At 36.3% G+C, this 23536-nt stretch overlaps 1 protein-coding gene and 1 long non-coding RNA gene across 4 annotated transcripts in view; one reads left to right on the forward strand and one right to left on the reverse strand.

Moving 5' to 3' along the window:
- LOC146598274 (uncharacterized) overlaps window positions 1–23313 on the reverse strand; it is a 140156-nt gene extending 116843 nt beyond the window's left edge. For all 3 annotated transcript variants that reach the window (XR_014895289.1, XR_014895288.1, XR_014895287.1), the window contains exons 1-2: window positions 23009–23313; window positions 20840–20951 (exon numbers count right to left, since the gene is read on the reverse strand). This is a non-coding gene — a long non-coding RNA (uncharacterized LOC146598274). The remainder of the gene's footprint in view (window positions 1–20839; window positions 20952–23008) is intronic.
- Window positions 1347–15540, forward strand: GUCY1A1 (guanylate cyclase 1 soluble subunit alpha 1). Its single transcript, XM_085300659.1, has 8 exons — window positions 1347–1753; window positions 4039–4100; window positions 5543–5601; window positions 6671–7380; window positions 9003–9488; window positions 9986–10129; window positions 12202–12356; window positions 14641–15540. Exons 1-8 carry the CDS (start codon window positions 1505–1507, stop codon window positions 14840–14842), a joined length of 2067 nt encoding a protein of 688 aa, XP_085156785.1. The 5' UTR covers window positions 1347–1504; the 3' UTR covers window positions 14843–15540.
- Window positions 23314–23536: the final 223 nt, after the last annotated feature.

Below are 23536 nucleotides of genomic sequence, written 5' to 3' on the forward strand. Positions count from 1 at the left end.
TGTATAAAACTAAAATCAGAAATATAGAAGATTATTTAAACATTCTTTACTCCCTTGTYATTAGTATTGTGTTTATTGTTTTGTAAATTAATACTTTAATAATTTTCATAGATGTCCCCTAGGAGCTAGCTTGACAACATCAGCATATTTTACAAGGGCCTTTTCTGTCAAACATTTTTTCAGCAGCAGGTCTAAGTGGCTTCTGCCTGTTCCTCCTCTTATCTGTGCCACTTGTGCCACTCTGTAGCACTCCTCTGCTGTGCCATTACAGCTGCTTGAGAAACAGCAGTATCTGCATCATGGAATTGGTTGTTTTTAACCCTGGTCCAGTGGCTATGTGACCCTAGAAGCCCTTTGGGTGTCTCAGGGGCAGGAGTAAGCAGTATAGTGAACAGGCAGGTTAAAGCCACAGTGCCTCTGAAAGAAATACTTGYACTGTATCTCCAGAGACACAAATGTAACACTTCAGTGGCAGACTCACCAAGGGCTCTCAAGGATTACGTTGTCAGAGTGTTATATGAGGGGATCTGATTCAAAGAGATAGTCAACAGAAAATAAAATCTTCAAGCAAAGAGTCTTTTCAGATTAAGTCTCGCTGAAATAAATGTAACAAACGGAGCAATTATTAAAATGCAAAGTTCAACTGTGTTTTCAATGTGCTATCTGAAAGACATCAGTAAAGCATAGAATCCCTTGGTATTTCCAAGCAACTGCACCAGTTACGTGATCAAATTCCCATAGTATTAGCCACTACCAGTCAGTGACTTTTATGAGGGTCTGGATGAATCCCTGTCTTGGATAGTCAGCAGTTCCAGAAGTACAAGTCTTTAATTTTAAAGACTTCAGAGTCTCTAACTTTAATTATACATTTCTCTGTAATAGAAATTATACCTTGGGCCTCAAATAATTGGAGATCTAAGTGTCCATAACAAAACAGTTTCTTTGTGCCATATCAAGTGGTTTTAATAGTTGCTTAGGAAGAATTAAAATGTTTTCTGGCTAGAATTACCAGTCTGTTCTCTACTCTTTCAGAAACCTCATCCATCAATGTGATCAAAGATATAAGTAGATAAAATAACTCTTCTGCCTTAAATCATTAGAGCCCCAATTCAGCCAAGCGCTTAACCATGCACACAACCTTAACTATTTGAATCACTGAAGTCAATAGGGATTATTACATGCTTAAAATGCTATATGAGCCTAAGTGCTTTCCAGAGTAATGTCCTAGAAGAGCCATTACTTTAATGCAGGCATGGTAAAACTGGCACATCACAGGAATTTAAAAGAGGAAACTTTTTTCCCCCCATTCTTTATTTTTTTTTCTTTCCTTTTGTTTTGTAGGGGCAGGTATTTGTTCCTGTGTTGATTTATAACTACCAATAATCTTGAAGAGTGGTTGCCTTATCTACWATTCTGGTTGCTTCTGCTCTTGTTAGTAAACAGAAGAGAAATACTTAACACAAAGTCAAGTACTCTTAATCTCAAAAGAGAGACTTTGTACAATATGTTCTGTACAAAACTGAAAGACTTGAAGATCACAGGGGAATGTCCTTTCTCCTTACTGACTCAAAGTCACATTACTGATGAACACGAGAAGGACTGCACAGAAAACAGCGCCAAAGCAGCTCAGCCCATCTGCAAAGAAGTCCATGAACAAGATGCTCACGGAAACCTTCCACAAAGGAAAACGAGCAGAAGTAGAGTGTATCTGCATACATTAACAGAAAGCATCTGCAAGCTAATCTTTCCTGAGGTAAACAGATACTCATAATAATTTTTTACTAGCATTTCAGTGTAAATATTTAAAATACGTTTTGTACAAGCCTTTAGGTGTAAGCCTTTTCAAAGTTATTTTGGCTTCAAAGTTTGTGTCCTTATACAGCTCTCCATAGATTAAACCCTCATTTCATCCTTTTCCATTTTTTCCGGATAAAAATTTATCACAAATTTTGTCCACTCTCACACCATCCCAATCATTGTTTCCCTATATTTTTATATTGTATTTGCAACCTTTCTCTGATCATCTTAATTACTTCTTTAAAAACACACATTTCTGTAGCATTTTTTAATGTATAGATACAGTGAGAGAAACACCACCTTGTTACCTAATTACTTAACTTACATTCTCCTACCTGAATCCATACTGCTGAGAAAAACAGCTCTTATCACAAAAAAATTAACATAGCTGTTTTCATCTGCTACAATACAAATTTCTGATATATTATTTTTTAAAACTTCATTGCTTGTTTAATGCAGAAGAAAATACAAAACATTTATTCAGGCAAATAGTTCAACAGGACTTCCCTCTTGAGTGAAATTTAGTGAAGCTAATAGACTTAAATGAGTGAGGATTACAGAACTTAACACCTAGGTTCCAGTTTCCACACAGCAGGAGCCATTTCTTACTCTCTACCCTGTACAGCCTGAACAGAATAGCTGTGCAAATAGGAAATATAATAGTAATACTGAAACACTGAAATAATAAATATATTTTAAGTAAAATGATAAAGGTCTACAGCAGTTTCACAAAGGGATTCTTATGTCCCTGTTCAACTCCACTAAAAACAGACATAGTGCATAAATATTGTCACAGCTACTTGTGGTTATTGAAGTCATATCTACTGAAGCTTTATCCAAATATAGCAATCCATTCTCATGCTGTCTGTCTAGGGATCAAGACCTAAGCATCTTGACTGAATCATCATCCTTCATAGAAGGATTTAATTTGTTAAAAGCATATTTCTCATTGCCTAGATATTTTGTGGTGCCCTACTTATCAAGAGGGACTAGCATCACCTTCTTTCCAGTCTGATACTCCTGAACAAGAAATCATATCAAGACCACAATTGATTCATGAACTCCTCATGATATTAATGAGTTGTGCACGGAAGTCCAGGATATAGTGTAACCCAGAATAAATTTTGACCAAATTTAAGATGAAATGTCATATATGTGATTATTTTATTTGCGTCTTTGGGGGATTTCCAGAAATACAGAGAACACTGCTTTAAGATAGGTAATGATTTGGATGACATTGCACTTATTGCAATTGTTGTTATTATTATTATTGCAATTATTATTGCACCTGTTTATACACAGATGTGATTTACATTGTGTTTACATATGTGGTAGAACAGTTGCTCAATTTAGATTTTGTTTGGAAGAAGACTCCAGAATATATCACCTTTCTTTCATATGATAATTTCTTCTGGTGTGGAAACCTTCCTTTTGGAAACATAACAAGCAAAAGACAAACTGTGAGTAGGTTTTCATCTGGAGGATATTTGGGTTTGCAGAGTATATAACCCAAACTCTTTATACAAATGTAAAATAAGTGGTTCAAACATTGTCTTGAAATGTTATAGTCTTGAAAAGGCGGTGATCTGAAGCACAGAATGCTGTCTTGATCTTTTATAGCTACTTTGAAACTATATTTGTTAACTTTTCCAGTTTCTATCTTGACACTTTCTAAAATTGCCCTGAAAAATATTTTCATTCTGAATATTCCAAGAAAAGTTAGTAATTAGGGGAGCCACTTTTTATTATGTGTTGCTGTGGGTATAATTTAGAATATAACTAGGCTTTTTAGATGAATATATTTTAAACTGAAAACATATTCTTTTTACACTGGACATTTGTATTTCTCATAGTAGGTTTTGCAGGGTAATTTTTTTTAATTTGTGCTTTGTGATATTGTAAAGTTGCAGTGATTAATTTGCTTTTTAGCAACACTGTCTTTATTGTCATCTGAACTTGGAGGTAAAGCATATCACTATACTTAAAATGCACAAATGCACAACCAGAGTGGCACATCAGCTAAGAGCGGTTATTTTTAGTGGTACTGGAGCTGAAGACATCAGCAAAACCAAACCACAAATATAGAAATGGTATGCCTTTTTAACATCTACGCTATCTTGAAAAAAAATGTTAGTATAAATAAATAAAGCAAATTAATTACTCTCTGCATAAAAATATTACTCTCGTGAGTAGATTTTCAGCAGTGACATTTTAATCAACATACCTTTCTTTCTTCCTCAGTTTGAAAGACTAAATCTTGCACTTCAGAGAACATTAGCAAAATACAGAATAAAAGAAAGCAGGTAAGTATTAAGTATGTGTAATGGATTTGCGACTAAACCTCCAAGCAAAAATATTTTGCAGAGAGTTTATTAAGGACTGGGGTGGTGACTGGGAAGCAGGACTTCTGGCATCTGTTTTAAATTACCTTGTTAATCTGGTGTGTGACACTTCATGTCATGAAAATTAATTACAATTTAGTGTATTTTAAAATATTCACAAATATTTAAATTATTGACAAAGTTGATTTAATGCTGCACTTGTGCAGGGACAAAGCCAAGGACTTTCCTTATCTAGAATGGGAAATGTTCTGGAGGAACTTAGAAACTACTCAGACATGGGAGGGAAAGGTGGATAGAGTTCTCTTATTTCACAACAGTCTGATGGCCCTCTAACAGTAAATAAAAGAACATGAATATAGCCCAGTATTTTAAGATACTCAGAAAAGACATTTAAAGGTAGATGATTAGTATTTATATATACAGTAGCAAAGAGAAATTTTTTTCTCTGATACAATGAACAGCCGTACACTTACAGACCCTGGAGTAGTACTTGTTTTCACTGGGCTCTTTTGGCTTCAGTTCTCTGTTTCTGAAGAACTCTGGGCTTGATTTTCAACACTTGTCAGTACTAACCCCAAATTAATCATTTTAGCCTCGTATAGAGTGAGAAACTCCTGGCATCACACTATATATTGAGGACTCCCTTTACTTAATGCACCTTAGTTTAAATCTTCTTTCAAAAGAGGAGAACAATAATCAAGTGGGAAAATACACGCCACAGTAAGCATAGATAATTATAATGTAGCATGTACATATTTGATATTTTCAAAGTACTTTACATATATTGACTAAATCAAAGATAGCCAGTCAGATAGTATACTACAATTGCTGAAGAGGTTATTGATATTAATATTTCCTGTATCTTTAATTCTATATTGCTTCTCGGAGTATTAGTGTGAAAATCAGTATGTTATTCTAGATGAGGTAATAATGCAAACATCTAAACTCATGTATTGCTCTTGTATATAAATATATATAAGATATTTTGCGTGAAGGCATTCAGAAAATACATATCAAAGGTTTATCACTTACATGCAGATTGATCTAAGCTACATCTCCTTATCATTTTGGGTCTGACATTCAGGTTGAGGTTCACTGACATCAGAGAATTCAGAGGGCTACAATCCTTTATCAGAGGAATCTGTATTACTATCAATGAATGGATAATTTTGAAGCAGAGTTGTTACTGATATTATTGGTGAAATTTATCACAAATGCACAGGGTGATCTAATACCTTATCACAACCTTATTTTGTATTAATAAAAAAATGCCTTTTTCATCAGCAAAACTCAGTCTTGACACAGTAAGGACAGGACAGGTAACTTCTCTTACATACTAGTTTCACTAAAATGTTTGCCTTAATTTTCAGAGGGGTTTATTTATATTTTTCTGATCTTTACAGAAACACGGGGGACAGAGAAGATTTTGAAAAAATAATCAGTGATCATGCTACTGCAGCAGGTAATGTAAGCTTGTTTAGTAATTAAAAGTCTTGTTTCTAACACATAATTTCCTTCATGCGCTGGCTACAGTGATGGCTGACATCATGGAGGCTAATCTGTGATCTCAGCAATTAACAGGCCAGACTGTCAAAATTTGAGCTAAAGAGCCTAGTTTTTAAAGCCTGAGCTATCATAGATTCATATACCTCTAAGATCCAATATCTAGAGGGAGTTGTAATATACATTCAGTAAAAAGTTACAGATTTATACTGACAAAAAATTGCTTGATCCACCACATCTTCTGAAGGAATGCCAACTTATTCTGATCTGTGGGAAGAGAATTGCTTTAACTTACAATATGGAACCCCTGAACTTCATATATACTACTAAATTAACATTTGCTGGAACTGAAACATGGTCTTCTATACTCTTAAACTATTAAACTGCTCTTAGTACACATTTGGTCCATGCCAGATAGCACTTTCCCAAATGATTCCTAAGAAGTGTTTGGGGAGTCAGGACATTCCCAATAGTCAGATTGCATGCAGCTATTCTATTTAGAAGAGTTTGTTAGCAAAGATGTTAAATTTTTGTGCCCGTTGGCCTCAGTGCCCTGAAAATGTTCCTAGGGTCATTTAATTCACTGCATGAGCCATAGTACTTACGTCTGCATGTGTGCAGAAACACTGAACTGAATGACTTATTTTACTCCTACTTCTAATCCTTATTTTTTATTTTTTACTTTTTATTCTTATTTCTTTATCTCAAGCTTAGTGTCCTGGGTTAAATGCTTTGCCAAAATCTGCTTTCAATTTTAGCTGAAGTCGGCTTAGTTTACATCTTGACAAAGAACACCGAGTCTTAGATCTTTCCAAACTACAACCTCTAGTCTCCCTGTTTTCCAGGCACCAGGTAGTTTGCCTTTATTGGTCACAGCTGACCTCCTAAATAAGCTCGCCCTCAGGGCTCTGGTATTGGACCACGGAAGGATATTGCTAATTTGGTTTGGTCTGGGATGGAAAAAGTAGGGGAAGGTCAGAGATTCAGTGCTGTGAGCATAGTTCTGATTGAAATGTGGTTCCATGCAGGTATTCCTGTGGACAGTCTAAGGGAATCTCTTGGTGAAGAGTTATTCAAAATATGCTATGAAGAGGATGAACACATATTAGGGGTTATTGGAGGAACTCTTAAGGACTTCTTGAACAGTTTTACTACTCTGTTGAAGCAGAGTGGCCATAGCCAAGAGGCAGGAAAAAAGGACAGACTTGAAGAAGCCTCTATATTATGCCTGGAGAAGGACCAAGACTACTTAAATGTGTATTATTTTTTTCCTAAGAAAATCACGAGTCTTATCCTATCTGGCATTATTAAATCAGCAGCTCATATTTTGTATGAAACTGAAGTAGAAGTGATGCTCATGCCTCCTTGCTTCCATAATGACTGCACTGACTTTGTTAATCAGCCTTATTTGCTGTACTCTATTCATGTTAAAAATGCAAAACCTTCCTTATCTCCATGTAAACCAGAGTCCTCCCTTGTGATTCCTGCCTCTGTGTTCTGTAAGACTTTCCCATTTCACTTTATGTTTGACAAGGATATGTCTGTTCTACAAATTGGAAATGGGATAAGAAGACTTTTGACAAGGAGAGAATTTCAAGCAAAGCCTAATTTTGAAGAGTATTTTGAAATTCTTACCCCCAAAATAAGCTGCACTTTTAGTGGAATTATGACAATGCTCAATATGCAGTTTACTGTACGAGTGAGAAGATGGGACAATACTGATACGAAATCATCTACGGTAAGCAACTTTTCATAACCATTACCTCTGTGAGTTATTTGTTCTCTTGTTTTGGGATATGCAAAATGCAGTTAAAATAATCACAAAAGTAGCATAATAGTGAATTTTGCATTGTCTACCTTTCAACAGCTAATGCAATTAAACAATAATGATTTATTACAAAGACTCTAAGACTAGGGACTATACTAATCAAAGCTCTTAAATTAAGTCTAACAAAATGTAATTCAGATTCTGAAGCTAGTATTCTGTCAAAATTATTCTCAATTATGCTCAATAAAATTTGACTGTTAATTTGATTTTATTAAGAACAATAACTTAAATATTGAGATAAAGTCAACAAACTGAGATAAAGCCAATGACGTGCCATGCTCTTGATAACAAAATTGTCTCCAAGATTGAGTCAGTGGCAGGAAAAGCTTTACCAAAGTGCCTTTAACTCATCTAGAAACAAAAGCTCTAGGATTTGGGGGAAGGAGTAAATATTTCCTGTGCTTGTTCAGCCTTTGGTATCTTGGTATCTTTGATATCTTTATATCTTCACTCATGCTATCACCAAAAATCCCACATAGTTTCAGCTGATGGGATTATTCATGCAGACATTGTCTGCAGCAAATGACTTGGGACAATACAGGGCACTGAATATTCAACAGCTGCTTTTATTCATCACTGACCTCAGCTGAATTTCAAATCAAATATATGTGAGGCGCTGCAGAATGAACTGAGAGTTCAGATACAACACTGCAAAAATTTTAATGAAGAAAAATAATAGAAGTTTCACCAGGTTATTAATGAAATAGGAAAAAATGCAGCACTGATTAGCTACTTCTCTAAGTAGCTCTCTTCCGCTTCTGTGTTATGCAACAGCTTAACGATTACAAGGATGGTAGAGCCTTCTTTGCTTTTGCAGGTAGTTATATATGCAAATGTCTATTAGCAAACAACAGAGATTGTCTTCAAAAAATGGTCTTTCACAGCAATGTTAAACACTGCTCTACAGCACCTTGCTCATTACACGAGTGAATACAGAAGACAGCTAAAAGCAGCACTTCATACAAATATTTTGGGGGTTTTTAGATCATTAAAATGGTATATTTATTTCTGCCATATATTTATGCCTTTTGATTTTAAATTGCAGTGATTCCTAAAGATTCTCTAATAAAATGGAAGCAGATTTTTTTCACTTTATCTTGCAAAGAAAAAGTTGTGCATGAACCAAACATTACTGTTGTTAGTACTAATCCATAAGCTACTAATCAATAAATACAGATAAAATGCACAAAATTCTTCTTTTGATTTTTCTTTTCTTTCTAATTTTAAACTGGTATTTACTGACACCCAAACATAACTGGATGTTTATCATTAAGCTATGGTTTTAATTTTTGCACCAGAAGCCTCAAGTGAAATCTAAAGTAAAACAAATTTAACTTTTCTGATAGATTTAACAGTGCTATGACTTAAACCATGTATTTTCTTTTTAAGCAACTAAATGAAACTAAAATGACTAAGGACCTGTCCAGTTCTCCCCTGCTTCAGCAAAACTTATTTCCTTTAAATCTTGTTTCTAAACCATTGCCAGAATTGTGAACACTGTGCAGGAATTCATGTTTCTTTAACTGTTTCAGGTTATGGATCTTAAAGGCCAAATGATCTATATTTTTGAATCCAGTGCCATCTTGTTCTTGGGATCTCCTTGTGTAGATAGACTGGAAGACTTTACAGGACGTGGATTGTACCTCTCAGATATTCCAATTCACAATGCACTGAGAGATGTTGTCCTGATAGGAGAGCAAGCCAGAGCTCAAGATGGACTGAAGAAGAGATTAGGAAAGCTAAAAGCAACCCTTGAGCAGGCCCATCAAGCACTTGAAGAGGAAAAGAAGAAGACCGTAGATCTCCTGTTCTCTATTTTTCCTGGAGAGGTTGCTCAGCAGCTGTGGCAGGGACAAGTTGTGCAAGCCAAGAAATTTAATAATGTCACAATGCTTTTCTCTGACATTGTTGGATTCACTGCCATCTGTTCTCAGTGTTCACCTATGCAGGTTATCACCATGCTTAATGAGCTTTATACTCGCTTTGATTACCAGTGTGGAGAGCTAGATGTCTACAAGGTACAGAATTTATTGCATTTCTCTGGGGTTCTGGGGCTGGAAGGAAATAGAGACTAAATGGACAGAGGATAATAGGAGCCCCAAAAGTATTTTGTCATTAACATTCATTATAATAAAACTGTATTAAGATCAGTTACAAAACAAAACAAAAAATATCAACAGAAACAGCTAGGTATGCAGCCAAGTGAGAAAACTATCAGAAGTTAGAGTTCATAGGTCAAAATTCATTTCAATTACAGTGCTGTGATTCTGCAGTAAATAGGTGATTAAACTAGCTACTGGCGTCTGACAGCAGATGAGCAAGGAAAAGAATTTTCGTGTCATGCCCAGCAGTGTGCAATTTTTCCTTTTGAATGATAATGTAGGATTTGTCTAGGACTTATATAATTTAGCATGACAAGTCTATAGCACTCAGTCTACATGAAGATGCAATTTCTACAGACTATTCTACTACATATCAAACAATGTAACACTAAGGAACAAATATGCCTGTTTAGGTGGAGACTATTGGAGATGCCTACTGTGTGGCAGGAGGTTTACACAAAGAAAGTGAAACCCATGCTGTTCAAATAGCCTTGATGGCCCTGAAGATGATGGAACTGTCAGATGAGGTGATGTCTCCCCATGGCGAGCCTATCAAGGTCATACATTTTACTGTATTTTTATGACTTTGTGGTAAAAGTGGGTATTTTGGATTGGTTGGTTGGTTTGGGGTTTTTTTGTCATCAAGGATATGTCTCATTAATGCCCTGAAACATGTTGGGGGGGCAAGTGTGTGTGGCTAGAGAGGCTGACTTTGTTACTTCTATGAATGAGAGTTTTTTGGAGAGGTAAAAATGAAACAGAGATCTGAAAATCAATCCAAAAGACTTAAACACAGTGAAATCAATAGCTGCACACTGACATGCTGCTGTTGTTGCCTCAGTAGCAATAAATTTGCCAGTGGCATGGAATATCCTGTTATTAGGAGACTAATCCTCTCTCAAAATTAGAACCAATGAGAACATCAAAGTGTTCAGTGGGAAAACAGGTTTAAAAAAATACAGATCATCAAAGACACGGTCTGATTGCAGTAACGCATACATCGTAAAGCTATTCTACTGCTGTTCTTGTTTTACAGTCAGATGCTTAAACTATTGTCATAAAATGATAGCTTGAACACTGGCAAGGCTAGAGTTAGATTCATTGGTCGTTATATTATGACCTGCTTTTAATGAAGACAGAAGCATGTACTGAATTTTACACATAAGTTTACCTTTCATTGGAAAAAAAAAATCTGTGTGCATGACAAATGATGTGGGCCTTCTATCTAAGTTCAAAGGTCTTGCAGTGGGGATGTAGTTATATTTAGTATACAGTAGTCTCAGTTCATCATGTTTTTAATTTGTTCCCTTTAACATTTCCCTGTTCATTCCTTTAAAAACCTTCAGGCTTTTTTGATTTTAGATAATAGAATATTCCTGTGTCTCATACCAATAACCAAGAAAATCATTATTTAGAGGATTACATGCTCGACATCTATCACTGAGAACAGCACTACCGCCTTATAAATAAATAACATTCTATATTTCACAAAATCTGGAAACATCTTGACAATGTTATAACAGGTTTATAATTTCCACCCAAATTCTGCTTCTATAATTTTGAATGAGGAATGCTACTGCATTTAAAAAGTAATTTGAAAAGTTATGGGAAATAATTTCTGTTGTATAAGCACTTAGTGTAAGCTTCTTGAAAGAAAAATGAATCTATTTTTAATCTCTYCATGAAATCTTTGGCCATTTTACAAAATAACAAATCTGTTACACAGTCTACTGTCATTTTATATATGAATTTTCTAAGAAAGATGCCTGGCTGCAAACTGCTTGCTTTAAATCAGAATTCTATATTGATGTACGTATTTCAGCCATCTGCTGTCTTTGCTGTGTGGGTAGATTTTGCTTTTGTTGCAGGCTCTTCTGCTTTTCTTCTCAAAATTAGAAATTACCAATTATTCATAAAGATACGGAATTCTCTGGATATGTAATAGAGAATAGAACAGAGAGTAGCAATCTTCATGCCATTGTATTGTTAGAGTGCTGCTCTGAAGAAACCATGTCTATGTTTGTATAATGCATTTAAGAAAAAATTCATTTTGAAAAGAAGGAACATAGAAAGCAACACCAGCTAGGCAAAACTCACATAACTGAGTACTAGCTGCAAAAACATGTATCAATATGTTTCAGTTGATTAATTATCTAAATTCTGTACCCTGGGATTTACTCTAGGTGAGACACTGTCAATAGAGTTCAACTGGAACTGCAGCATATTTGTATTTTCCTTGCTGTTCCCTAAGACTTAATCTTCTGACCTTAAGAACAAAGCAAGTATTGCTCATTAACCCTGTCACCAGGTTAACATTGTACTGTGTAATTTCTTTTAGAAAAGAATCCAAGTGTTGTAGTGACTTCTGCTGATGTTTCTAGATCAATTTACTGCCGCAGAGACCAATTTTATCATAATTATGTCAGATGAAAAACAATCCACTATAAGTACAAAGTAAAGCTAGAGCAGCAATGACTGGAAAACACAGATATTTTAAGGAGACTTCTAACTGTATTTATATTAACACTTCAGGATTTTTTTTTAATAGAGGAAGAATTTATAAATCAACAGACTATAACAGCTTTATTTATTTTACCAAATAATACTGTCTTCTGTCTTTTATTTAAAGATGCGTATTGGCCTTCATTCTGGATCTGTCTTTGCTGGAGTTGTTGGAGTTAAAATGCCACGTTATTGCCTCTTTGGAAATAATGTAACCCTTGCCAATAAGTTTGAATCTTGCAGTATACCAAGAAAAATAAATGTCAGTCCAACCACTTACAGGTATAGTGCTTTACAATATACGTCTGTAAAACAGCCACCAGAAATAGTTAATGTAATAGATCTTCATTATCTTCCTGTTCTTTTTCCCCATCCTCTACAGTATTTCTGTTTATTTTCCCCTTTCTCTTTTTATCTGACTGTTCATGATCACACCATGGTTATTTTTAGTCAAAAACCAGCCAGCAGCAGTAAGAAAAAGGCTGAAGCAGAAGAGCTGATATATATTCTTCAGATTGAAGATTTAGGAGAATTTTGCTTCTTACTCTGAAGCTGTATACCTCTTGCTTTTTCTGCTTTTTTATAGTTGGCTCCGMTTTGTACTATGTGCCTTTTTGTTTGAACCGGGTGCCAAACTTATACAGTTATCCTTGAAAATAACAACTGAGTGTTTTTTTTTCTTATGCATCTTCTTATGCATCTTCATTCTTCCTTGCTTAGGGAAGATGAATGAATAGGTTGCAATGAATCAACTGTGTTAGTTTTCAGTTTATACTGATCCCAGTTCAGATCCCCAGTAATAGGGAACCTAGGCTGTACTGTTTATCCACTCGGATCAGAATTTTTTTGATGATGGGTATTAGGTGATTATGTAGACAGGCAGTAGGCTCTCCCATGGGGAATACAGCACAGAGAACTATGCTCTCTTCTTTCCTTCACCCTCCCAACCTAATACTCTCTTTGCATTACCTGTTTAATTGCACTTACAAGTCTTGCACTTATGAATTACCTTGTAATATGTTTATGCCTAAGTACTAGGGTTTATGGCTGCCAGAGGAAATAGTAAGAAACTGCTTTGAATTTGATGATAATAGTATTCTATGTCAGAGCTCCAGATCTAGGTCTGAGTTTTATGCCACTGAACTGGTATAGACTATTGTTTCTTCCAGAGTGGCCAAAGTTTTATCAGAATGAATGGTACAGAGTGAATCCACTGATAGGAAGTGATAATGCTGGCTAGGTAAAATAACTGGAAATAATGAAAGAAATTGTTTCTTTTTAAGGAAGCTCTGCTTCCTCTCACTGTAGCCTGGATAGTCAGCTGTTCCTACTTAGCTTATACTCACTGCCACGTATCTGATATTGCCTTGTGGCAACGGCCTGCAGCCAGTCTCAGACAGACCATTTGGCACAGGATCCTCTGACATGATCCGCAGCACGTGCTATGTGACTTGCAGGGTGCCAAGCCACACACTATCTCATTAGGTGATTCAGATACATGTAGCAAAGGCACTAGACCACATATTAAGTCACCTGCTTTTGGATCAGGCACTCCAAAGAAATACAGACAGCCTTAGCATCTCCATTGCTTTTGTATGTCAGGATAACAGTGATGGCCAATGCTGTTTTTTGGTTTTTTTTTTTTTTTTGTTTTGTTTTTTTTTTTTTTCCATGTCCATATGGCAAAGCAGTTTTGAATGATACTGGCTATAGACTTTTCTTAAAACCATGAGACAATTTATCAACATGAGACTTGCTTATATTCTAAGGTATACGTAGGTCTTTGCATAGCTGTGTATTTCATCTCAAAAGAATTCTTGCTGTGAGCATACTGTTCAAAAAAACACAGAATTAGTTCTTCGAGTATCCAGAAAATATGCAATTAGTTTGCAGGGTAAACTGTTGTTATTACGAACGTTGTAGGTATTTTTCCTGAGTGAATGATGTGTTAACATATTTTGTGCTTAGTGTTTTTTCTTTTTGAATCATATATTAATTCTAATCATATATTGATAATATTACTGCACCTTACACAACTCCTATATACTGCAGTAATTGTTTGGAAATTGAAGTACCAACTATCAATATTTATTCCTGAAGAGTGGCAATGTATGTTTCAGATGTAGATCACCGAGTTTAGTGGACCTAAATGTGAAATAGTAAAATGATTAGAATTAGCAAGCGGAACTGAATAGTTTAGTTAATAAGCCTTTCAATATTTCACTAGCTGAAACATTAATTCTGGCACAAGGTTCATGTGATAATCTGAGCTGGCTTTCAATACTAAATCATATTTGAAAATATTTACAACAAACATAGCACCTACATTCAAAGCATTGAGAAAACAAAAAAGAGATAATATTCTTGTCTACATTGGTTCATGAGTTTATGGGTTACCAAAGTTACCTACTAGCTTTCTTTTAACCTTTTCAGTTAATATATAAGCATTACATTAGCTTCTGCCCTGTTTTATAAAGAACATCTGAAGAATTACTGAAAGTCTGCACTTGTAGTAACAATTAGTGATTGATTCATATTTCATCAAGATGTTTCATTTTTCTTACAGGTTGCTAAAGGACTATCCAGGCTTTGTGTTCACACCTCGCTCAAGAGAAGAACTTCCACCAAATTTTCCCAGTGATATACCTGGAATTTGTTATTTTCTGGATGCTTATATTCAAGGAACAAACTCACAGACTTGGTTTCAGAAGAGAGATTTTGGAGATGGCAATGCCAATTTCTTGGGCGAGGAAACAGGAACAGACTAGGGTATACACACTAGGGTATACACTCACAAGTGTATAGAATAATTTTATAAATATTCTGATTTTTTTGTATAAATTGATTTTTTTTAATGTATGAAACATGAAAGCACTTTAGATTGTTAACACCTGAAAGCCAGTATTAAAATTTCAGGATGTATGTCAATGACTACTTTTCTTTTGTATAAGAAATATAGTCACTGAAATAATATTGCAACTTCACTATTTAAAATGCTACTTAAAAGTACATTATTTTCCCTGTGGCAAAGTGTAAGTGTGTGCTATGTAACAGCTGTCTCAGTTCTATCTGTGCTGAGGATTCTAGACATATTGTATGTGCAGTGTGTCAGGAAATGTAATGTGCAAGTGATGCAGTCACATGCAGTGTTGTGAGCTGGTGCTTACCAATGACTATTAAAAATATATTTTCTTAGTGACTCCATAAAATGTTACAAAAATATTGTCAGTGCTATCACATACTCCTTCAAATGCATCATTTGGGTCCCATCTTAGAAGCTGCTGACCATCTCCTAACAGTTACTGGGGTCAATTTGTTGAGTGTGCTCAGCATCTTCTGAATAAGGCTTTTAATTGTAACTAATACACAGCTATATATAGCAGAGTTTGCTGCCTACTGTTTCCTGAACTTTATTTTCTTTGTGCATAAAATGAGTATTTATAGATTAAAACACTGTAAAATCACAGCTAAAGTCTCTGTAATCACCAAACAAGTTCTTGGGATTTTTAAACCATACTTTACAAAAAATAATAATAACAACTTGCTATTATGTATTATAGCAATAAATGTTTTCTTTTTGTTGCCATTTAAAATGGAAATGTTTTAAAAGGAGGCTAATAAAACATGCTTTGGAATTTTTACTTAGAAAAGAAATTCCAGTCAGACTGTGTCATATGGAACAGAAACACACTAGTTTAAAGCTCTGATCCTTATTTAAAGGGAGTAATGTGGACACGACATGGTACACTCACTTTGAAGTCACTGGGGGAACTACAGGCGAAGGGAAATGCTTTAAAATGCGTGAACACATACATGAAGTATTAGTATTAGTACAGCAGAAGCCTTTCCATAGCGGATGATGGAACATGTGCAGAGACCCCTGAGGGGTCTGCCTCTGGTGCGATAGAACAGTGTTAGCTACTAAGACCTGCCTCTGTAACAAGCAGATTCACCTACACTGGTATTTATCTGTGTAGCATGGTTTCATCCCAACTGCAGGCTGGAGAACTACATTGTTTACACATGTACAAGTATTTCCAATAGTATCAACTACTATTAGTTATTACTCTAATCTCTTAAACTCTTACTTTTTAGCATACCAAGCCATATAAGTCTTCACACTACTTGCTACTGAATGACATTTCCACTGTGAATCTTTACAGAGAGCAATTATATTTGATTAAACTGCCATCCTGTTCATTTTCTGACCTTGGCTGCTTTGTTTCTAAAGCTATCTTGTTTTTATCTTTTGGTTTTGCAGTAGTAACTTTTGCAGAACATGTACCATCACAGCCTGAGAAAAGTCCTTACAAGGGACCTAATATTAAGAACATTTTAAAAGAACATTTTAATTCATATTTTTCTGTAAGGATCATTTGAAAGAGACTTGAAACATTGCATTCTGCTATTGTTTGAGATGTCCTATATCCATCCAAGGTGCTTACATCTGTGTGACACAAAAAGAAAGCTGAAAGAGAATATATATACATAGGCATATATACACACACATATGTATAATGTTTTAATAGCAGTGTTTCAAGAAAACAAGAACTTTGCAAATCTTAGTGAGTGATCTTTGCAGTATTATTTTGGTGGAAAGTTTTTGTTCACCTGGCTTAAGTAATATCCACAGACCCATAGTAGTCCCATGTGGATGCTCTAATAATAATAATAATAATAATGTGAGGAAATTATACTACTGACTCCTTAGTAGGCTCAAGTTATTAAGACATGATCCAGTAACTATAGAAGTCAGTAGGAATCTATCCCTCCCTAAGTCACCTACTCAATCTTTAAAAAGAATAGTCTTTTAAATAAAAATGATTAGTTTCCCTATATCTACAGAATGGGAAGGACTCTTAGAAAAGAATTCCAGTTTATCCCCGAGTTAAAACTATTTCTGGACTGGAGGACGGCAATGGAGGTTCCTGATCCCTTCCTAAATGTATCTCTGTAAAATATAATGCGCCTAGGACAAAGTTCTTATTGCAAACCAAATTCATCTTTCTATGTTTCTTTTTATAGCTCTTTATTAATAAATATACCCTAGGCTACATTATCAGCTAGGATAATTTGCTGTAGAATTCCTTTTTACTTAAGTGACCTTTTTTCTGAAAATGTCAAAACATTCCCATGCCTTCTTCAGCTTTTGTTCAGAGAAGCATCCTGATAAGGTTCCTAAGCATACACATACATTTATGCAATATGCCTGATTCTCTGTAAGGTAAATAGGATTTAGGCGCATGTTTAAGACACTGATGCAGGAAACTCTTAAACTTTCACAAGCATTCTTGTGTCCAGATCTCTTCTGTAAAACAAAACAAGTCTATGTTTAACTTTAAGTACAACTTTTAAGAATTTAAGACTCACTGAAGCTGCTCTTCTGTTTAAGTTTTTTCTGAATTAATATGTATTTAATACATGGCAGTTATTTTTAACTAATCTTTGCACTTAGATCTTAACTAAATTTTTCACTTTTTAACTAATCTTTTCACTAAAATTAATTTAATTCACTTAAATTAAAATCAATTGAAAGAAAGGAATCAAAAAGCCAATAAGCAAAATTTGGAGATAAACAAAAGTAATTTAGCTGATACAGTATCAGAAGATTTTGTAAGCAGATAAAACAGTTGTTTTTAAGCTGATATCTCATATACTATTGCATTGGCTCATCTAATAGAAGTCTTGAGAGATTATGCAATGCTGTTGATATAAACATAAAAATAGTTTAATGTTATGTGCAGAAACATTTTTGTTATCATGGGAATTTTTGTTTTATTATCTCGTGAAGATTCTGTGGGGCTGATTTTTGTGCACATTTACACATTGCGATGGAAGATATGCTCTTAGCACACTGTAAGTTCTCTGCTGAAAAGCTGTAAATAGCCCTTAAATAAACAAGAATCAGGCCCTCTGAATATAACAGTGATATAGCTAAAGTAAAAGATATAGTAAAAAGAATTTCTTTAATTGTACTTCATTCAGGCAAGACATGATAGAATTTCAGGGAGATGTTGGAAGAATTTTTCTCATTGATAGTGCCAGAGGAAGTACAATTAGTCTAGCATTCAGTTCCCTGAACTACTGTGCAAAAACAAAAAAGCAAACAAGAACTCACAGTAACCAACAAAACAATGAAGTGCACAGATATTCCACCCCTGGGCCAGATCTACTTCTTCCTGTGAAATCACACAGAGGACGAATTCAGACCTCCCTAAACCCAGTTTATTTCTCCTATCAATCACTTTCCTTTGCATTCTCTGTAGAAACAGCAGCAATAGAATAGAGGAGACAAAATCAGTATTTCCAGCCGAAAGCAGAAAGCCATCCAAATGAAGGGGAATTTCTCTTAAATCTTGGCAAGGGGGGCCTTTTTCAAACCCCACCCATCCTATAAAGCTATTGGGCTATGCTAGCTGCTACCATTTTTTATGCCTGCTCATTGTTCTGTAAAAGCAGTGGAAGTGGAGTATTTGTTTCCTGGAATAGCAATAATTCTTGGGGCTATTTGCCACATAGCATACTAGGGACTAAGTTAATTTCAAAGCCCTGCTCCAGTTTATCAGGAGTCAGCTTGCCAGAAACCAAATGAGCTTTGAGGCTCTCTCCGAAATGAAAACTTGGACTTTGTTTTCTGCCTCTGAAAGCTGCGAGATGTGTGCCACTAACAGGCTTCAGACATCCCTAAAATCTCCTGATGGTATTGCTGCTCACAGCTGCCTAGGGAGGAATAAAAATAGATAAAAGCCTTTTTTGCTCGATTTCCTAATCCTATTTGTAATGAATTCACTGGCAGTTCTTTTCTGCAGAGCACAGGGTTAGAGTAAAATTCATTGTCTTACATTACTCAGCAATGCTTAGATACTGAAGCATAAATAAAAGATGGAAGATAATCAATTCTGGAACCTCTGCTACATGCAGACACAACAGTTTAAGATATGTACTCTCCTGAGCACAAACGGTAGGATCTGAATGTTAACTATGCAGTTAGGCTGGAACATGAAGCTGGAGAGCCAGTCAAAGAAATAATAAACTGTGAAAGAATTTAAAACAAAGTGAACAACTTTATGAAGTTGTGAGTCTCACGTGCTTCAGCAGATTTTTGATGCTGACAGTAGTCAAGTGGAGCCAGCAGTTTTCTAATCCAAATGGAAATAAGCACATTGCTTTGCAGCCCCAGTATACGGCATCCTTTGAAGATTTATGCTCAAATTGTTTCTCATCTTCTGAATAGTATAAGGGTATATATTTCTCAAACTGAGATAACAATGCTACCACACAAATGCCACATTTACAAGAGTATCCTGCGCGCACACAAGGCCTGTAATGGGAAATAACCTTTTAGAATACACGCAGTAACATCCCAGGGGTGTGAAAAGATTAAGTCATTGATACACTTTCAGTCTCCTAGAAGACCTGTTCACCCCCCCCAAAACCTGCAAAGAAATACCAAAGATGATAATGCTCCCAGGAGCACTGGACTATGAGTCTCCAAGAATCAACAGAAGTCTTTCTACTGCTAACTTTACTACTTCCTGTTGCTAACTATTACCCTTACAGGAGGATTTAAGAGAGCCCACAGTGTTTCCCAAATCTACATGGGTTATTGCATCTCAGACAGCATGACATCATGACAACTGCTTCAGTTATAGCTTGTCAATACTGGTATTAGAAACAGAACTTAATGGCATGTTGCTTAGAAATGATTACTTTAAGATCACTTTAAATAAAAAGTGATGTTAAAAAAATAAATGCGTTATCTGCACCTTAGAAATACATTATGACAATCCCAAATGTCAAGTCTCAGACCATTATGATTTGAAATAGATGAATAGAAAACACCCACAACACCCACAATAAGTTTGATGTTGGTAAAGTAACTCAATCTTCAATAAGTGAAATCCAGCAATACCATATAAGGCTGCATTTTTATTTGGGCTTTTAGTAACAATATAAACTGTAAGAGTGAAGTCCAAAGTAAAAAATGCAAGTTATTAAAATACTTACTGACTTTGTTTTATAGTGCTTGTATACTAATACAAATCACACTGAACTGAATGTAGAGGTTACTGGCCAGCTAGTGGCTTTCTCAGAATTACTGTCTCAGCAACTGTCCTTTCATACAGCCGAAAAGGATCCCATGATACTTTTTGCTTTCATGGAGCTCAACAGCAATTCTCAAATGGAGTCAGCATCTCACATCAGGAAAAAAACATATATAATGCCACCTAAAAAGTAGAGCAGCTGTTTTCCTCCTACAATCACAGACAGCAACCCTCTGGGCTTTTTGCTGGCCAATGCAGGAAACCCCTGCTGACAAGTAAGTAAGGGTTCACGAGGCACAATAGAGAGAAGCTGCCTTGTGAGATTTCAATCATGCAAAACATTTTCTACCAGGTTCCTTTCACCCCAGCATCCCATCCCATGCATGTCCCTGTTGTGGCTGAGCACCAGAGTGACTCTCCTGCTCATGAATACCAAAGAGCTGCTGGGCAGGAGGTCAAGAGCTGTCTCTAGTGCATGAGGGGTCCCAAAATGGGAATGAGACTATATGCTATTGTGAATGAGCTACAGACTTTATGGAAATGTATCAGATGCAGCCCAACAGTTGCATGATCTGCACAATGGACGTGACTTGACAGTCCTGACGCTGGTAGGGTTGAAAGCAYAGTCCAGTATTAACACTTTAAAAGTATCACATGTACTTTATTCTGTTGATTTAGAATCTGCTCTTTAGCTGAAACCAAATCATGCCAAAGACCTACCAGATAATCTTCTAGATTCAGCAGGCATCTGGAATGGAGACTGGACCCCCTCTGCAAACTGGTTGGTTGAATTTGTTAATTCAGCGTTTTCCAAACTTTTAAAAGGGGAAGCCTGTTTTAGAAAATGAAATCAATCTTTGTCTGCTTCAAATCTGCCTATGCTGTTAATAGTCTACCAATTTTTAGATTACATTTTACAGATCTCACATCAGATGCTAAACCTTCCACTTGTATTATAATACCTTACCACCAAAAACAGGCTGCAAACACAACCTAGCAAGCCCAAACCAAAGCAAAAGAAAAAAGGCAATTTCATAGCTGTATGAAGCAATTTTGACCTTTGCAGGTCAAATTTTTGCACTTTGAAAAGTATATCAAACCACCAGGATATCTACTTCCTGAAAAGCATATCTGATAAATATATGTAATATATGTAAATTTATGTAATTTCTCTAACATCATTTTATGAGCATGAGGATTTACCCTCATACAGAATGGGCAAGCAGGTTCCCTAGAAACTTGAGTGGAAGAAGGATGTTGTTAACACCGATTTTCAATTCAGCCTTTTCCTTTCCTGGCCTGAGATGTGTTGGCAGGACTGCCTTGCCATTTGGTAGCCACAAAATCATTTCATAAATATGTGAAGAGGAAAGCTACACAACATCAGAGGGCAAAACTCTTAGGTGCTGTCTTAGATTCTTTCTGTAGTGTAGACTCACTACCACCAGTAGGCACAGGAAGATTATAAAGGGCTATAGCATTAGTACCGCAGGATATGTTTTCCCATTGCAAAGACCAGAGGTACTCAAATTCTAGYTAACTAGTGACAAGTTGATCTTTCCTAAGCTACAGGCAAACAAAGCCTTTTGTCTGACTATAACAGCATGATTTACTACTTTACCTCTAATGAAGAAATTTATGGAGATTGAAGAGATTCCTGGACATCTGTACCACTTTCTTTTGTTTGGTTCTCTACAAAGGTCTCTTAAATTTTTTTTAGTAAGGTATTTCTTACCTTCAAAATTAGAATATTAATTGTATGGTTTTAACTGCCTCTATTTAAAGTTACGTTCTTGGTCATTCTTCAAAACAAGTCTAAAACTATCTTTCCTAGTAGATTTGGAATGTGTTAAACTAAGCAGAATTGATTATTACGCTTACTTGGCTTAAAAATAGGGTTTATCTCTACCGTCCTTTGAATGCCCACTGAGATGAGGTTTGCCAACTTTCTGGTGCTTATCCACTCATAATTTCTCTTCTCACTAACATTTTTAACAGATCTTGTCTTAACATAGATTCAGAAATTCACTTAGCAGCAGAGAAGATATTAWATGCTGTCATTTGTTAATTTATTTACACCGAAGTTCCAAAACACATATTCTATCTTTATTTTTTCATGAAGTATGTGAATAGTTTAAGTAATAAAACTTCAAACCCATTTTGCTGAAAGCTCTTGCCAGTTTGTTCACAGCAAAAATAAATTTAAACAAGTATTCAAAGGCATATAAATAGGAGAAACAATTATTTCATGAGTACTTCAATCTTTGTATTTTGGCTCATAATCTGAATTCAAACATGTTGTATTCCAAAAGAAATTTGCCTTAGGGGTGAATTAATATATCACTGCTAGCTGCACTATCCCTTGAATCATTTTTTTAAGAATCTATCCTTTTACAAGCAAAATAAGGTGTTTTTTCAGTTTGTGAATTTTAGCAGAATTTGGAAAATCTATTTTCAGCATTAGTTCGATATCTTCCTAGCTTTCCTAAACTGGAAGCTAAAAAAAAAATTTATTTCATATTGAGGCCAGGTCTTTAGGCAGTGCAAACGGGTTCAAACTAACCAGATTTTTAGTGTGCCGCATTATCTTTTTGTTCCATGTACCTTATCAGAAATGATGACAGTGTTACAAACTGTCCTTGCTGTCCCCAGCCCTCTCTTCAAAACTGCTATTGTAAGGGTTGTGCCCTACTTGGAGAAACATTCAACAGCCCTTTCTCAGTAGGCTATGATGAGTTTTTCTTTTACATTGGCTACTGAAAATAACCTGCCAATGCATAAAATCATATATATATATATATATATATATATATATGTATATGTATATAGGAAGGATGCTAGCTTTTTTTCTATTTATCTTTTAAAAAACCAATGTACGGAGACAGATACCTGTTATCAGCATGGCCTTCAGATTCTTCACATTTAGGGGGACATGTATCTTCCTAAAAGCTAAGTGGTGGCATCGGGGTATGCAACAGCATTTCTGTCCCCGCCAAGGCCCCAGYGCCCGGGCCGTGACCCACCTAGCCGCGGGCACCCGGCTCGGCCGCGGCGGCGGCGTCCCGCTGTCTCCAGCCGGCCTCGGAGCACCGGGGAAAGCCCCGGTGCTGCAGGGCGAGGCAGCGGCGCGGGTGGCTCCCGCCTGACAGCGACGCCGGGGAAACACGAGAGCGCGGCACGTGCTCCCGCGCCGAGCGCGGTTAACGGTTCCTGTCACGCGCGGACAAACGCAACCGGCGGAGGGCGCAGACCCCCCCCTCCGCCCCGCCGCCGCAGCCTCGCGGCCCCCGCAGTCCCGCCTCCGGCACTGATTGGCTGTCGGCGCGGCGGSCGCGCCCGCCATTGGCTGCCGGCGGCCGCCACTCGCGGTGGCGGCGGTTGGGGGAGGCGGCGCGGCGGCGACGACCGCTTTTCTGC

The sequence above is a fragment of the Rhea americana genome, unplaced genomic scaffold, assembly GCF_003343005.1.
Source record: "Rhea americana isolate MKP2758 unplaced genomic scaffold, rheAme1 scaffold_167, whole genome shotgun sequence".
In the NCBI taxonomy this organism is placed as follows: domain Eukaryota; kingdom Metazoa; phylum Chordata; class Aves; order Rheiformes; family Rheidae; genus Rhea; species Rhea americana.